Consider the following 18,702-nt stretch of genomic DNA (forward strand, 5'->3'; position numbering starts at 1 on the left):
CAACTCCCTACTCCCCATCAATTTTTTATTTTCCTTTTTTATCTTAATATTTAATTTCCACTTCTCTTTTTCTCTCTTCCTTTATCGCATAGGAATATAATTCTCTTATTGGCAGCTGTTGGTTGGTTGGTTGGTTGGTTGGTTGGCCGTTACCATATGCAAAATACTTGCTTGAAACATAGTCGAGAAAATTATTAGCTCGACATAAAAGCAACAGCGTTGAACCAACCGACGGTAAGCTTTATGACTTACCTTCGCGGAACTCTCGCACGATCCACCGATTAATTGCTATAATAATTAGCCTTACAGTTCTCCCTTTTTTTTTTTTATCCTTACGATTCGATGCATACGATTTTGTTACTTAAGAACGTACTATTTTTAAGACCTTCCTCAACAGATAATATATATATGTACATTTTCTTGTTTCTTACAAAATGAATTTAAAATAAAGAAATTTGTTGGATCCTACACAAGAAAAATTCATCAAAATCTTTACAATTGTTATCCTAATTTATTTAAATGCGTATAATTTTACAATGATTTATATATTTTTGTTTTTAAATATATATATCTCAGTGAGAATAAAATAATTTTTAGAAATAGGAACAAATTTATTCTATAAAATTTGTAGAACCATTGATCAAAACATTTCACAAAAATTAGAACTTTCTTTCAGTCTAGTAATATTCTCGAGAGGATCCTTTTGAAACCCTTAAAAGGTTCATGTATTAAGATGAAGATAAATCCTTTAGCAAACAACCTTTAAATACCACACTTAGGATCCAAGCTTTAAGTTGGAATACAGTTACGTAAATATCTCGGTTTATTTTGGATAATTGTTTGATGAATTTGATTTATGATATGAGATTATCCAAACAGATATTTTCATACTAACAGAAAATTATTACAAGAATGTAAATTTGGTGAAAACGATTAGGAAAAACTCGTCTGTCAATTAATTCACATTGGAAAAATATCATTAAAAGTAAACTATTAAATGTTGATAATACTAATTCGTAAATTAATTATGACATTTATAATACATTTGATGATGATCGATTAGATTAATTAGAAAATGTATTCTTTTCATTAACATAATTCTTATTTTAAAAAAAAAAAAAGAAAGAAAAGTAAAGAAAAATAAAAAAAAAAAAACTAAATAAAATTAATAAGAAATCCGATTATTAATTGTTATATAATTAATTCATTAATCGTTTACAACAATTACAATTTGTTCGACGCATCTTGTCTGTCAGATCAATGATTGAAAAGAAATGTTATTCTTTTTACATTGAAATGATTTTTACGACAACAACAACAACAAAAAAGAAAAAAGAGAAAAATAATATTAAATAAAACAGAAGACCAAATAAAGCTGAAGAATTGATGCACAAACAAAATAGCATGTTCAGTGGCAATTAAGATCACGATTATAATCAGATGTTTATTATTTAATTAAATTAAATAATGACGGTTAGTTGAGTATTTAAATACGTCGAGGTAAAATATACTAATTGATGATCGTTGTGATATGAACATTATAATAAAATGAAAAACTTCATTGGAATTATTTTCATTCATGCGAGTTACCTGTAACTCAATTATTCCACGTGTTTAAAATAATTCGTGTATAAACAATCACATTTAAATCGAACTTGTTTTTCTTTTTGTTCCCTTCTAATCTTTCTATTTGAATCTTAAAACGTATTCTTCATTTCTTAACATTTTAATAAAATGGCTGTGAAACGTGTAATGGATGAGATACAAAGTGCAGGATTTTGATCAACATTCGAAGAATTTATTTTGTTTATATCAGTTAGGATTGTACTAAGGTACAAGAAAATTATTTAAAATCATAAAAAAGTGAACTCAAATCGTTAAAGAAAAATGATATATTTAATAGGAATATTAGATTTTTTAATGGGATCCCTAAAATCATCAAAACCAATCTATTACCAAAATTTTCGTGGACTGAGTACCAAGTTCAGCGATTTGAAATAGAATTTTAATGTTTAGAAGAGTGATTGTTATAAATAAAATTAATCGTTTGGTGATATATACTTAATATTGTTAATAAAAATCACTTTAGTTGTCTGTTAAATATATCATTACAGCACGTTGAACAACTGTTTTCTTGTTTTCTTGAAAGTTTTTCTTTAAATTCAAATCTTTAGTTCTTGTTGGTGTTTATAACTTATTAATATTTATTAATTATATATGTCTACTATTTATTATTTGCCTTTTTACATAATCTTTTTTGTTTAATTTATGTATGAGTGTTTCATCACGTAAATAAATTAGTAAAATATATAAATAGTAATTATGTAATAGTAGTAGTAGTAGTAGTNCTTTTTACATAATCTTTTTTGTTTAATTTATGTATGAGTGTTTCATCACGTAAATAAATTAGTAAAATATATAAATAGTAATTATTTAATTTTTTATAATAATAATAATAAATAATATATTTACAACTTGATCAATAAATTCTGATACATATTGAATAAAAATATTAATTTTAATAGAAAATTTATGAAATATTGTACAAGTATTCCTAAAAATGTTAGTCGCATGACTAACCCCACACACATATGGGATCAGAAAAAATCATTCCTATACTCGTGAGTAATGAAAACCCATATAAAATTGAACGAACCTAAATGCATAGTATAATCTGTTAATTTATTATAATAAAAGAAAGAATATAGGGTTATAGTTTTGCAAAAATATTTGTTTGGGAGCTGGGTGAAAAATTGTAGAGACATCGAACTATCGTTTGAAAATCCCATAAAAATAAAGATTTAGATTTATAACTATTAACATATTAATATTAAATAATAGTAATATACTGATCGAATGTGTGACGGACGAAAATGAAAAAAAAAAACAAAACAAACAAAAGAAATCGAAAAGATCGATAAATTTATGCAACGTGCACGCAGCCTTATTTTTTTTCTGGTTCTTCTTTTTTTTTATGGCAGCTGCAGCGTTATTTTTCTTCATCGCGAAACGCGAAGTTGCATTAAAAGAAGAATACTATACTCATATTTATGAAAGTACTATAATAACATCTCGTACTTGTTATCACGATACAACTCGTATGAAAATTTCAATCGTTGGAAGATCATTTTCGAAGAAAAAAAAAAGAGGAGAACAAATGGAAAATGAAATTTCACTTTTGTTTCTTCTTCTTTTTTTTTTTCAAACGATTTCGATTATCACGAATGGAAACCCTTTTTTCCATCTCTCTCTTTCCCACCCCTCTATTATTTTTTTTTCTATCGAATCGATTGGCGAGGAGGGAAAAAAAAAAAAAAGAAGAAAATACCATAATGAAAACGCACGGTATCGGATGATGACGTTATTCGCGAACAAAATGAAAAAAAAAAAAAAAGAAGAAGAATAAAATAGAAAAATAATCTAAGAGAGATCGTCAAACCGTTCATTTTCGAAAATTGAACCCTTTCGTAAATCGTAATATCGTTTAAAATTCTTTCGTGAACAACAACAACAACAATAATAATAATAATAACAACAACACACCGAGATCATTCGAATTGATTACACCCACGAAGTATTTTTCTGATTTCAACGCACACACCTATTTTCGTATCCCTATTTCTTACACGTTTATCCTATTTGAAAGGAAAAAAAAAAAAAAAGAAACTAGAAAAAGAAATTCAGAGGAAATGGTCTTGCATTACTTCGAATGATTCGATAGTCCTTTCATAAATCGCATAAAAGAAGAAGAAGAAGAAGAAAAAAGAAAACAAAATTGAGGATTGTTAGCTATCATTACAACACAGATATATACATATACATATATATATATACATATGCGAATACTCGGGATTCTTAGGAAAAAGAAAAAAGAATATAAGAGGGTGAAGAAAAAGTTTAGGGAATCCCTCGATAAAAGAAGACAACCCTTTTTCTTCCCCCCCCCCCCCCCCAATACTCGCGTACAGAAACGCACAGTTATTTTCAAACGTTTTATTCCTAGTATGCAATTTCGACAGAAGTTTATGCGAACTATTCGCGATCATCGTTCATAATCCACTAGTTTAGGACAAATCGTTGTTCATTCAACTCAAATGCAAATGAAAATGTTCTGGAAAAACACTAAAAAAAAAAAAATAAGGGGAGATTTGATTTGTTGACTACAACTTGATAATAGAAATACAAAAAGAAATAAAAGTTCTTATGGAAATTTTTATAAGAGAACGCGTAGACAAAATATTATTTACCATGCGAAAAATAGAAAAAGGAAGGAAGAAGTAAAAAAAAAGAAAAAGAAAAAGAAGAACCGAAAAAACAAAAGGGATAAAATAAAAAGCGAGAAATAGAATAAAAGTAACGTGTGTAAGCATCGTAAAAGTAGAAGAGGTGAGGAGGAAAAGAGAGAGAGAGAGAGAGAGAGTGGGATTGTGGGTGAAGATAAAAAAAAAAAAAAAAGGGGTGATGGAAGAAACCAGAGAAGGGTAAAGAACGTACGCGTCATTACGAATTTACACAGAGACCACTGTTGGAGGGTTTTTGTCGACGACCTGTCGGTCGACCACCAAGAAGAACAAGAAAAAGTTGTTGAAGAAGAAGAACAAGAAGAACAAGAACAAGAGAAATAGAAATAGAATTAGAAGTAGAAAAGTAGATATCAACGTATTCCAACAAACAGAGAAAACTCGAGTTCCATCCCCGATGAAAGAGAGGGTGAGAAAAAGAAAGAAAGAGAGAGAGAGAGAGAGACCATAGGAAGGGTTTTCAAGAGACTACTAGCATGACTAACCAACCCCTAACAGAAATTCCTCGTTACTTTACACTTTCCACTTCATCCCCTATCAAACAGTTTTAACCTAACTGTTTCGATATTAACCACCATAATCCAAGTACGACGAAGCTACGAGGTTAAGAACATTATCAACCTTTTACTTTTTATTTTAATGAGCCATATTATCAAGCAGACCCTTTTGTAACTACTAACTTACCAAATGGTTTACACCCAAAATTGATTGGTAAAAAGTCATGGGTATATTAATTAGAGTTTACTCGGTGTTTAATTTGTTCGGGATATAATTGACAGTTATATTAAGAATTTATTGACTATAGTTAGTTTCCGACATTTTGATAATATAACGTAACCTAACCTTACTTTTTTTTTTTCATTCTTCTTCTTTTATAGACTAACGTAAATTATTTTGTAATATTTTAACGTTTTAAATTGAACCTTGTTTTTCTTTTTTCTCTCTCTCTTCGTTAACCTTGGTCTATGCAGTGTGCGTATATGTGCACATATACACACACACACATGATGCGATATTTCACGGAGTAAAATATTCTTGGAATAAGTGCCCGAGAGAAAAGATATATCTGTTAACATCAGTGAGTAAGAGATAGGATAGCAGATAAAGTACTTATACTACCACCGGTTGCTACGACGTTTGATAATGAGAAACGTAATTAGTCTCGACAATTTGAAAAAAAGAATCCAACGGTGTGATTACGTTGTCGTGTGTTAATAAGAGTTGCAAGGGTGAGAAGAAAATAAATAAGAATGAAAGGACACGTAAAAGGATTCGCGATATGTTATTCCTAATCCTAACAGGAACCATCTGAACTTCATTATATTCCTTTTACCTGTATTCTTATTTATCTTAATTTTTTTTTGCTTTCTCCTTCCTCTTGTTCTTTTAGGTTCTTAAAAGGTATTCCTTTTTCTTTTTATGCTCGTATATCATAGATTCTGTTTCATGGCATTGTAGTATTATGAAAAGGGAAGAAAGATATAGAACGACGGGGCGTCGACCGACGCTTAAGATGAACCGCTACCTGCTGCTCTAGATTTTCTCTATGTTTCTTTAACCTTTCACTAAACCGTTGTCTTCCTTTAAAATCCCCCCGAAACTCCTTAACCCAGACTAATCTCCAAAAAAAAAAGACGGTTGTTTTAACTCGGTTATGGTATTAACAATGGATCGTTAACAAATCACGTTATGGAACTATCGATGATATATTGAACGAATTATGATAATTTTATTGACGCGAGTTTAGATATAAACAAGATTAGATTATATATATTATAATTCCTTGTGTTCGGATTTAACTTGATCTAACATAATTACTCAGAGATAGACTAATAAAAAGATAAAGTATAAGGATAAAAATAGTATTGTAAAAAAGTTGGGAATACATACAGTTAGGGTACTCACCGTCCTTGGGCGGCGAGGGACATTGAGGCGCGTAAGATCCAAGATGATATCCATATGCATTATGTTGATGCATCGGTCCAAAGGGATATCCAGCAAGCGCTGACCTAGGACTTGGGAATCCAGGCTCAGCGTGTTGTTGATTCCCACTACCGGGACCAGAGGATTGGTGTCCGAGGGCGCTGACCTGATGAGAAAATTGATGTGCACCAGGTACGTTATGTCCAGATGGGTATCCACCCCGTAAACTGGCCGGGTTGTAGAGGTTATTGTGTTGAAGTTCGATGAATGCTGATTTACCAGTTTGGGATACCGGTGTACTTGATGTTGTACTATCACCAGCATTATTACCACCACCAGGTGGTCCTGGTGTCACCGAACCGAGTCCACCGTGATGAAGATGTTGGTCCATGTCGGATCCACCGTTTCCACCACCGTTTCCACCACCGGCTTGACCGCCACCCGACGGTCCACCACCGGCACCACCCGACATACTGTTCGGGGTCGGGGTACTAGACGGACAGGGGTCGCCCGCCCCGAATGGGCTCCCCAGGTCCGTGAAATTGAGCGTCGTCGTGCTGCTTGGCCTTTCCACCTTCAAGCCGAGCTCGAGAGCAGCCTCGAGCGTTGATAAATTTGTCGCGGACGACGTCGTCGCCGCCGCCGCCCTACCGCGACACCCGTACGGGGCCCGAATCTTGGATTAGTTCGATTTTATCTTCTTCCCCAGCCAAGGACATTGGATACTTTTTCAATATTTCAACAAGATCTTTAACTTACAATTATTAGAGTTTTTTCTATTTCTTTTATCTTTATTATTTCCTTTTCTATCTAAACCCCGTTTATATTCTTTTCTTTTTTTATTATTCTCACTCAATTCACCTCCACTTAACGACACGGCCACTTTTTTTTCCTTCTTCTTTCCTAATTTTGTTGCACTTTATTATTTTATTAATTGAAATTGATTCGTCCGCCTTCCTTCCTTCCTTTCTTCCTTTATTTATTTTTCTTCTTCTTTCCGCTCTTTAATTAAATTAAATTAAATCCAAAACTAATTCGATTAATCCCGAGATCGGTCAGCTCGATGTAAATCTCTTCATATTTTTATCCTTACACCAAACATACCCCGTCAACATTATCCAAATTTATTTATTCATTTATTTTCTTCTATCTCTTTTTCTTTCTCTTGTTATCTTATTTTTAAATATTCTTTCCTTCACACACGACACTTAATCATCAGCTTCCTAGCTGTTAGTGAAAACACGCGCGAACGCGCGGCTCGCCTTCCCGTTCTGTTAAATTAATCAATTGTTGTATGTATTTAACGTATACATAAACAAATTCGCTAAAGATTTATTAATCAAATCAGCGTATAATAAAACAAACTTTTCTAATTTCTTTTCTCTCCTCGTTTCTCTCTCTTTCCCTCGATAAAAATGGTTCACACGATATAACGTTAATAAATGTCGATTTAAAATTCAAGACCAAAATCACGAATCACGAATCGCAATCCTGACGACGACGACGACGACGACGACCGCGACAACGACGACGACAACGACAACGACAACGACAACGATAACAACACGACACGACACGAACGAGGATGAAGAAGAGAGAAAAGCACACACGCGCGCGCCTTGGCCACTAACTGCAGTGCACACCGAGCGGCGCGGACCGGTATAATGATACATAATGAAGCCCGAGCCTCTCCCCGAGCCCGGTAGATAATTTCCCAAAGTTGCCGCTGTGGCGCTACGGGTAACCACGCCCACGGCGACTGTCAATCTGGAACGTGATTCGTTCTCCCCACCACCGAGCAACCGTCTTCCGAACTCCCATTCGTTAGCCGGAGGCCATTATGGTTACCGAGTAGGCGTGACTTACGTTAACCACGCCCCATCAACACAATCTTCCTATCTTCCTACCTGCGGAACGCGACTACGATTATACCTGAAGCCCCAACGAACGCACTTGCCCGTTGCTCGTCCTGACGGATCATCGTTTCTCTTCTTTTATACTCCAATATCTTATTTCCAATATTGTTTTATATTTGGACACTTTCACAAACTATTTAACAAAAATATATTTTTCAATTGTTATTACTTATTATATGTTTTAATTTTAATAATGTTCTTTGAAAATTTGTCGATGTTACTGTTTTCTTTTTCTTTATTTTTAAATATAGAGATATATTTAATAATAAATGTTGTTATCTGTTTAGAAATGTTTGTACGTCAGGATCATCGCGACAGGAGCGATGACGAGAACGTCCTTGGCCCCGCCCATCAACCGATCGCTAAGGGAATGGACCACCAATGGCTGGAGGTGGAGCTGTTCCGAGCTTTCCAACAACTTTTTTTTACTCTTTTATCCTTTCGCCGATGTACTTTACTTACTTGCGTAGCACCGTTCGTTGTTACCGGTTACGTCGATCCGTCGGATCTATGAGAAAATCCCTGGTTTTCATTTCTTTTACCATTTCATTTTATTTTTCATTCGCGATTACTATCTGGCAAGTCTTTAATGAAGATCAACCAAGTGAGATTAGATCGTTCAAATAGAAATAAAATCTTGACACGTAACCAGTATCAACTATTCACACGCAAATATACACACAAGTAAATACGTAAGTATATACATACAAATCTGATTCTTTCCTTTTGCGCAACGGATCTTATCCGATGGTTGGTTACTCCAATCGTGAAATGGTAAAAGATATCGTGACTTTACACCGAGTAAATCTGAAGGAAAGAGAATAACAAACAAAGTCACCACGCGTGAAGACATTAAAAGTGAATATATCAAGTGGTTGAACAAAAATAAGAAAAAAGAAAAAAAAAAGAGAAAAAAAGAAAAAAGAAAAAAAGAATGGGAATAGGACTTCGAAAAAAAAACCCACAAATGTGTTGCGTATGCGTTCTCCAACCAACGGAGATTAAAATCTATCTGTTAAGGAGTGAGTGGAGGAGGGGAGCGATCAAAAAGTAGCGAAGAGTGAGATGAGAAGCGATTGAAAAGAAAGAAAATAAAATATATATATAAAAAAGAAAAAAGAAAAAAAAGGAAAAGAAGAAACTCGCGACGATAATAATCTAAAATCCTCGCGAGATTCGTAGGTGTATATAAGAAAGAAAAAATAAAGAAAGAAAAAAGGTTTAGCACCTACCAACCTTTCTCTTTCTCTTTCTTTCATTTCGCTAGTAGTTTTTATTTAAGTGCCTGAGGACAAGCGACGTAAATAATTTTCGAACTCGTGTATATCTGTTTTATCTATCGCCTTGCAAAATCGTAATTAAAATAAATGACTTTTATATTTATGACTCGTGTACGCCACAACGAGAGTTCTTGTTTCCTGTGTAATGGTCATAAAGATAACGAAAGAGGATACTTTTTTTTTCCTCTCCCTCTCTCTCTCTCTCTCACACTCTCCTTTTTATTTTGTTTGTCGAAGTGATAATCGTTAAAAACGACCCCTAACTTTGTCTCAAGTACTATTGGATAAGTTTTTTTATGAACACGGTTATGACCGATCGTTCTTATCATCTCCAAGTGCATTCCTTGAACGTGAAAGACTGACAAATATATAGAAAGAAAGAAAGTGATAAGGGGTCGGGTGGGGAGGGGGTTGTTGGTGGTGGTGTAAAAGGAGGATTAATAAAAAGGACGGAAATTATTTTCCGTAAAATCCGAAAACTTCCGAAACGATTATTAAAATTACCGCAAGCAAGAATTTAATAGACCGACGATTGATAGACGGATAGTCACGGTAATTTCCCGACGCCTTCGGTGTTGTTCCTTAAACGTTACATAACGCTTCCTGGTAGCTCGTGACCGTGATTAGGATAAAGAAAAAAAAAAAAAAAGAAAAAAAAATTAATCCAAAATATGTGCGAGAACGAAAGAATAACGGAAGCTCAACGAGTAAGATGAACAATAAAAAAAAGAAAACAGTTTGATCGTTCGATTGAAACCCCCTATAAAACTTATGAATTATTTCAAACGTTAAACCGATCATCGTCACGGACAGTTTTAGAACACTGACCTAACGCAAATGTATTTGAAACTGTTATCAAGATGACTGTTCAACTGATAGAGACAATTACCCAAGTAGATAATATTAAAGATGATATTATAACCAACAATCTAATGATCCATCTATTGTCATGTTACGTCACGTAACGTAACATCTGGGATCTAACCAATCGTATGTATGATGATTGACATAAATAATGATGAAATAAATTCGAAAAAAAGGGAATACCAATTGGAAAGATAGTCTAATGTTCATTTTTCCATACTGATCTATATTTGACCTATAGGATAACCTAACCTTAAAAGAAATATATCATGGATGGAAATGAGAAAAATGAAAAGGGGTGGCTGTGGGTACACGTCGACGATCGAGAATGAAACAGCTACTAACATCTTCTTATTTTTCATCATCTTCATCTCGTAGGATCGAATTTCTTAAGCGAGATCGAACGAAATCACTTCCCGCTTCGTAATACAGGGGTACCAACCGATGTAGGTACCCTCGGCTACGGCACTAGGCCAAAAGAGCGTGGCACGCTCTTACGGTGCGAAATTACATTGGGGGGCTAATTGCATGGCGGCGGTAGCGCAAACACGTGTCATCAGTCGACCGACCACCACCACCACCACCAACATTACTACAACCATTCTCACTAATACACTGACAGACCACTAGTAAAACGTGCGAGGTACTAGCACAACAACTACCACCACCACCACCACCACCATTACCATTACCAGTACCAACATCAACACCACTACAACACTGCAGCAACTATTACGAGTAGCAACAACACCAACACCATCAGAACCCATAGCCTTTGCAATGCCTATGTTGCGTTGGGTAGCTGCCCGCTTGAGCTTGTATACGCTGAATTACGTAATTGAGGTAAATGCCAGCTATCCAGTGTGCGGGGAACTGTGCTAAATAAAATGCCATTCAATTAGGCAGCGGGAGGACCCTGACTCGGTGTGTTACTCGTACTGCCGTTACTCGTTCGCGATACCTATATAGAATGAGAAAGAGAGAGAATGAGAAATTTCCTAAAGCCGATAGGTCCTCGTTTTAAAAATCAACTGATATATGTATCTTTATAAAAATTAATTTATATGTTAACACGTATTAATTCACTAACGTGTATATTATAATAGAACTTAGGAATTTTGTCTTGTTGAAAAACTTTCTCTTTAAGATTTGCAATAACAAATTATTATCTATCATCAAATGAAAAAGTTGATAATTTGTGATCGTTCCACGATAGAATCCTGATATCCTCTTGTCAATCAAATTCGAAATCTAAAGAAAATATCTTTGGATAGGTAGCTATTAATAAATTGTGAGAACGATTAGTAAGACACGTCGTTTTAAAAGACACTCATCTTCCCTTCTTCTTCTTCTTATTCTTTTTCTTATTATTCTTATTCTTTTTCCTAGAGTGTGTGACATTTCCTTCGAATCCGAATGACACGTAGAAACGCATGCAATTTAAACCGCGAACTGGCAATTTGATCACACCGACACGAGAAGAGAGAAACTTTCTCTCCTTAGTGCAATTTCGCGCGGGATTTCGCATTTATTCCATTCCGAGTTTCCTGCTGCTGTTGCTGTTGCTATTGCTGTTGCTGTTGCCGTTACCGTTGGCTGTTAACTGTGTTTCACTTTGAGAAACGATTGGGAAAGAAAACTTTTCATCCAATCCCATTTATTATTTCTTGTATAAAAATCAAACGACAAAAAAAAGAAATATTTCGAAAAAATGTTTTAGAATCTTTAATTAATTGTTAAATGAATAAAATTGTACACGTTATCAAAATAAAATAAGAAAACGATTTAACTAACTTTCCAATTTTTTCGGAAAATAATCAGTCCTTAAATAAATACGAATAAAAAGTTACAACACCCCTTGTCCCCGACCCCTGACCACCGTTATAGAACGGAAGGAAGAAAATTAGTAAAATAATTCCCATCCCAATTTCTTTCCCAGTTTTCATACCAATCCTTGGTATATGAGTTACGTACGTATGTATTTGTTATATTTGTGTAAGTATAAGTGGACTAAGAAGAAAGAATGAAAGAAAGAGACGGAACGTTCAGGTCGAAGAATTTCTCAGTGCCTGGAGCAGTGACAAGCTCGGATCATAATTTTCGTACTTTACTGCCGGGCAGTAAAACTGGGATGAGTATGGGTAGGCGTTGCCCGCAAACATTGTGTTTGACCGTCTTCTACGTAACATTATCGTTCTTTCTCTTTCTTTCTCTTCTTTAACGTTCCGAAAAACGTTGACTATATTTAGCATCAGGATTAGACATAGATAGAGTCACCCTATACATTTTATTACCCCTTAATATTTTTTGTTTCCAAATGTTAATCCGTACGGGGATTACTTTAAATGATCCTTGAACAAAGTTAACTTTATTAGTCAATATTATTATCTTTTATTATAAAACAGATACCCAAGAACCAATTAGTTCTGACCTTACCAAACAGGAATTAGGAAAAGCTTGAATTACTTAAAAAAAAAGATGATAGTAACTCAAAAGATATTGTGTACTTGCAAAAATGAATAATGAGAATATAATACTGAACGAAAAAAATAGGACAAAATTTTGTTGAAGATTACAAGAACTACGTTAAAATTATGATCAGTATTATTCAATCTAACAGATATATATATATTATTTTTAAAGTTCTAACAGATTATTCTTTACTACAAATTGGTTTCATTTAATTCTCTTCCGTTCATTCAGGTGGTAGGTTTGACTAACATAAATGTGACTTTTCTCTCCCCCTCGTAGATAGACGCGTTAGAAAAGTCAGTCTAGAACGAGTTGGGATGTTAAAGTAGAACAACCAAAGGGGGGAGAAAATGGAAAACGGTCGTCTATAATTGTAGGGGTGGAACGTAAGAGAAGATGAGTGACACTTTGAAACTACCCTTACCGTAATACTATATATGCCAATTACAACTTGAGATCCTTTAGATTATCATCCTAAATTAAGATTTTCCAATTAATAGAATTACATTAAAAATGCATAAAAAAATGTCAAACAAAAAAAATTTTGTTCTTTTCGTTAATTTTATATAACAAAAAAGAAACCAAAACCAAAAGAAAATGAAAAAGAAAAAGAAAAAGAAAGATAGAAAGAAAAGAAAACCCTCTTCCTTTTAACACAATGTCACTCTCTCTCTCTCTCTTTTCCATCCTTCTAAGCACGCAGGATATATTACGAATGCAAAAGGCGAACACCTGGGGTTCTCCAAGCGTCCTGACGGCCTGTTGATAAAGGGAACTCGGAATTCGCACGGTTTCCACCCGTGGGTGGGTGGAAATAAGAGTTTCTGCTAGTTCTTACTGCTTCCAAGTTATTCGCGCAAGAAGAAGAAGAAGAACAAGAACAAGAAGAAGAAGAAAAAGAAAGGTGCTTTGGTAGCTAGGAACAAAAGAGAAGAAGAATAAAAAAAGAGGTTGGTGAGGTGGTTGATGGAAGTAGACGAGGGGTTAGATCGGTAAAGGGGGTTTAGGAGAGTCATGAATAGCGTGGGTGGGAAAAAGAGAAATAAAGATAGATAGAAAGAAATAAAGAAAGAAAGAGAAAAGGAAAGGACGTCAGCTGGTTGTGTTCTCGCGTGACGACGCTCAGCACCGTCGAGACTCGACACCGACGCTTGCTTTCCCCTCTCCATGAACACACCATAAGACCCGCCTTGTATCTCTATCCTTCATTACTATTCTATGTGTCGTAGTCGGTTGTGTTAGGGACTCCCTACCCACCCCCTAACCCCTACCCCAACTACTATACTTTTATAATACTTCGACAGATACATTTACAACGACAATGAAAGACGAAAATGAAACTAGCGTGTTCTACTCGATGTTATGGCGTTCCCTTTTCCAAAAAATGTATAGGGTGGTTTGTACGCTTGCTTGCTTGCTTGCTTGTTCGCTAGCTTGTACGGTTGTTCGGCTGTCTTCCCTTGCGTGTTCAAACTGTTCTTTTTCTTTTCTAGCTTGCTAGCTAGCTAGCCCGCAGCGTTCGATGTCAACTCGTTGCCATGCATCTGCCTAGTCAGCCCAAGGCTGTCACGCTATTGGTCAATGCTAGACAAGGAACTAACGTGATAGACGAATACCAACCAAATCGGAAAGAGATAAATTACTTTGGGTGATATAAACGTGATCGATGTTTCATTGTCAATCTAAATCTTACATTATCGAAACTTCTTAAGAATTATTTTCATTGGTATGTTTATATATTTTATAGTTGTTATTTCTAATGACTTTTTAAATCATTTTTTAGGGATAATTGATATCGATGTAAGATTTTTAAATACTTTGATATAATTGTTTGTTTAGGTGTCTGATTTTGTGAATTTACTGATAGTTTGACAACTACGTGAATGACATTTGCAAAGATTTAAAGCCACAATCAGAGTTCTTATTCGCAATCCTTTGTCTCGAACGCAGAAGCCTATTTCAGATACGTTTTATCGATCGGTGTTCTCTCGGAGAACTCGAGTACTATTTCTTTCTCTTTCTGTTCTATCACCATCTTTGTCTTTCAAAAGCTCCTGTTGTAAGAGACAAGGGAAAGAAGACAAAGATCAAGAGTCTTGAAAAAGGAGGAGGAGGAGGAGGAGGATGAGGAGGATGAGGGAGGTGAGGGTGAATCGGAGAAGAGGAGAAAAAAAGGTTTTGTTCCTAACCAGAATCGACACGAATTTAAAAACCCAACAGGCAACATAATTGATCCTCCCCCCTTGTATTCATCTATTTCATTCCAGTCTATGCCCAGAAGGGCTTTTTAAGATTTCGAGAAACCTTCTTGGTTTCGAACCCTTTTTCGGTCCCCAAATTTATTACTCAAGCCAATCCGAAAAAAATTACTTTTGTTGAATTTCCTTAAAAACAAACTTTTGACTTATTTTATTTCCTATATTATAATCCTATTAGAAATCTCCTGAATTTCTATGAATGGGATTTGAGGAAAGGTGCATTCGAGAGATGGGAATGGGGGACAAAGAGAAAAAAATTAGTCGGTAAAAACGGAAACGTAAACGATCATGATGATGATGATGATGATGATGATGATAATGATGATGAGAGAGAAAGAGAGTGGGTCTCGAAATAATTAACGGGATATATCGGGAAGGTCGAACCGGAAGGTCGTGGTCAGGAAGCGGCTTAAGTAGTCTTGTGATCTTTACTAAGGGAAGTCACGGGTCAGTGGCGTTATGTATGCTTAGCCTTGTTTTTGCCAGTTAATTTTTACCAAGAGCAATTAGTTCCCTCCGCTCATTAGTTACTGTCCAATCAATCAAATAACATGACGAAAGATACCTATATGTACCTTTTTTTTTGCCCCACTCTTTTTGCTTTTTTCTTTTCTTTTTTTATTATTATCAATCTCATGACTCGAAATTTAATTACACACGAAGATAATAAAAATTATTTGGTTATACGTAATTTCGTTTCTCTATGAAGATTCAACTAATTATCTTGATTTGTTGCTTGGTTTCCTTCAAGATTATTCGTAAAAGATATTCATTTTTGTGTTTCTTGTTCTTTTTTGTTTTTTTTTTTCTATTGATGAGAAGCAAGATCGAAACTGGCAACACTGTAGTTCAAGTAAGCAAGCAAGCAAGCAAGCATCACTGCATCCATCTTCTTCAGCTCTCTCTCTCTCTCTCTCTTGACCCTTTCCACGGGAGTTTAAAACGAAACCCAAGTAACCTGGCGGCGGGTGCTAGCAGGATCCCGCAGGTTCATTAGTCAAGATACTAAACGCCGTTCGCTCTTACTGTTAAGTAAGCTGTAAAGCCTTGGCTATCGTGACGACCGAAAAGTCAGGTCCTTCGTGACGGCACACTTGATCGACCGTTGCAGCGTGATATTGCAAAATTTATCTTGCACGCTTCTCTTACCATAGTCAAGAGAAAGAAAGAAAGAAAGAACGAGAAAGAAAGAGAGAATTGATGATCCTTTTCTCGTATGGTCGTGACGTTATCCCATGATAGCCCATTTAAAAGTCTATTAATTATACGGTAACGATGTGGTACACCTCCCCCACCTCACCCCCTCCAATAAAAAGCAAACAAAATAAGCAAAAACAAAACACTACGGGTTGTGAACAAAATAGTATCGTAGAAAAGAATTTCTCTATCAAACGATAATCCCTTGCACACAATTAGAACAATAAAACAAACGAAAAAAGAAGATAAAAAGAATCCCTACTGAGAAGTAACTAATCCATGAACAAGATGAGACATCTAGTCTTACCAACATTGGTTAAAGAAAGAAAGAAAGAGAGAAAGGTGGGACATTGCTATCCCAGAATTCGAATTGAATCGAATACTCGTTGAAGCTGTCATGTCACTTGCTGGTAAATCAGGCTAATACCTTATTTGAAAATCACACGAAAGGTTGAGACACGATCGGACGAAACTGGTAGCCTGTCGGAAAAGTAGAACGAGGTTCACTTTATATGGTATTCACCTAAGGACAAAAGTTGAACCCTCGAGGGGGAGTAGTGTGGTGGTGTTTCATGGAATGGTGACATGACTTTACCTTCATGCAAGTCTTGACACTTTGAAGTTGAAGCTGACGTTGAAGATGACGATGAAACTAGCTGACGATGAAACTAGCTGACGATGAAGCTAGCTGACGATGAAGCTAGCTGACGTGATGTTGGTCCCGGTGGTCGGTTGAAACGTCGTACTCGTACATGATGTATATGGTGCGCGGGAATGGGGGCGGGGCGGAGACAGATGGGCGTGCGGAGGATCCCTTTGAGGCTGCCGCGTGCGGCGCCAGTGCCTCCGCTAGCCCTGCAACCTCTTCTTCTTCCTCTTCTTCTTCTTCCTCTTCTTCTTCTTCCTCTTCTTCTTCTTCCTCTTCTTCTTCTTCCTCTTCTTCTTCTTCCTCTTCTTCTTCTTCTTCTTCTTCTTCTTCTTCCCTCTCTTGTTGGACTTCTTTCAAGAGCCCTCGACCGTGCCCGAAGGAACAACTCCCTTCCTACCAACTCTTTTCCTCCCAAACCTCCGACATCTTATTGTCTTTTTTTCCTTCTTCTTTTTCTTTATTTTTTTTTTTTATTTTCTTTTAATCTCTCTCTCTCTCTCTCTTTCCCAAAGAAATCTTCTATTATTTCCTAGAAATCGTTTCGACTATAATTCTAATCTTATTCTATACCATTCAAACAAAACTATTCTAATTCTCCTTTAATCAAATTGTTTCTACTTAAATATATTTAAAAAATATTGAACAAGTATTTTAAACAAATATATTTTCTTATATTTATACTAATACAAAATCATTATTACCAATTCTAATTGCTATTAATAAATAATTAATAAAATTATTCTATTAACAAATATCTTACAAAAATTCTTGCTAACATTTATACATTATATTTATATTATTATTAAAAATCATATCAATGAGACATATACCATTTGATTTTCTTATTCTTATGATCAACCCAATCACTTATCTTCATTCCCGAGGTTGCCCTTCTTGGTTGAAGGAAAGCGTAAATCATTGACAGTTCGAAGGACAGAGGCCGTTTCGACAAAAGGCTTAAGAAGAACCAAGAAAGAAAATAAAAGAAAATAAAATAACAAGAACAAGAACAAGAACATGAAGAAGAAAAATAATAAAAATAAGAACATGAAGAAGGAGGAGGAGAATAAGAAGGAAGAAGAGGAGGAGGAGGTTGAGGAGGAGGTTGAAGAGGAGGAAGAGAAAAAGGAGGTGGAGATTCGCGATGTATAAGCGCGCAGACTCGGCACGAGAGGAAGATACTAAACCCTCGAGGCTACCTGGTCGTTGGTGTTTTACCAAGAACAGACGAAGAGGTGCTGGTTGCTCGGTTATATAGAAGTTAGGAATTTCCCGCGAGGCTCGCGTGTCCTGGATTTCAGGATAGGTCGGACCTGGTCGTGCATCCTCAGGCATCCTCCTCTTTCTCCTCCTCATCCTCATCCTCCTATTCCTTCTATTCCTCCTCACCTTCCTTCTTTCCTTCTTCTTCTTCTATTCTTCTTTCTTTCTTTCTTTCTATCTTTCTTTTTGAAAAAAAAAAAAAGGAAAAAAAAGAAGAACACTTCTCCCAAGGGGGTTGACTAGCTCTTCAGCTAGGATCCACCAGCCAAGAGGATATCACGCGATCACCCTAAGGCAGTTTAAAGATTTGCACGGAAACATCATTGCTGAAGAGAATACTCTCTCATCTCATCTATTTTTTGTATCTTCTCTTCTCTTCTTTTTTCTTTTCTTTTCTTTTCTTTTCTTCTCTTTTTAAACGATTAGAATAAAGTTCTTAGAGTCAAAAGTACTATTACTATTATTATTACTATTACTATTCAAAGATATTTTGTTCTCTAAATTTATTTTCGGTTAAAATGAAAATTAATTATGAGAACGTTTTAGATCTGAAATAGTTTCCAAAATATTTTACATTTT

The 18,702-nt window shown here is 35.2% G+C and overlaps 1 protein-coding gene across 6 annotated transcripts in view; it reads right to left on the reverse strand.

Moving 5' to 3' along the window:
* LOC106788333 (homeotic protein distal-less) overlaps window positions 1-7,897 on the reverse strand; it is a 91,269-nt gene extending 83,372 nt beyond the window's left edge. For 4 of the 6 annotated variants that reach the window (XM_014751499.1, XM_014751502.1, XM_014751505.1 and 1 more), the window contains exon 1: window positions 6,192-7,897. In XM_014751499.1, coding sequence (XP_014606985.1) covers window positions 6,192-6,696 — 505 coding nt within the window. In that variant the 5' untranslated portion in view covers window positions 6,697-7,897. The remainder of the gene's footprint in view (window positions 1-6,191) is intronic. The other 2 variants (XM_014751504.1, XM_014751500.1) reach the window with 1 other exon arrangement.
* Window positions 7,898-18,702: the final 10,805 nt, after the last annotated feature.

This window comes from Polistes canadensis, unplaced genomic scaffold, assembly GCF_001313835.1.
Source record: "Polistes canadensis isolate GaletaPanama2010 unplaced genomic scaffold, ASM131383v1 scaffold_135, whole genome shotgun sequence".
Lineage (NCBI taxonomy): Eukaryota > Metazoa > Arthropoda > Insecta > Hymenoptera > Vespidae > Polistes > Polistes canadensis.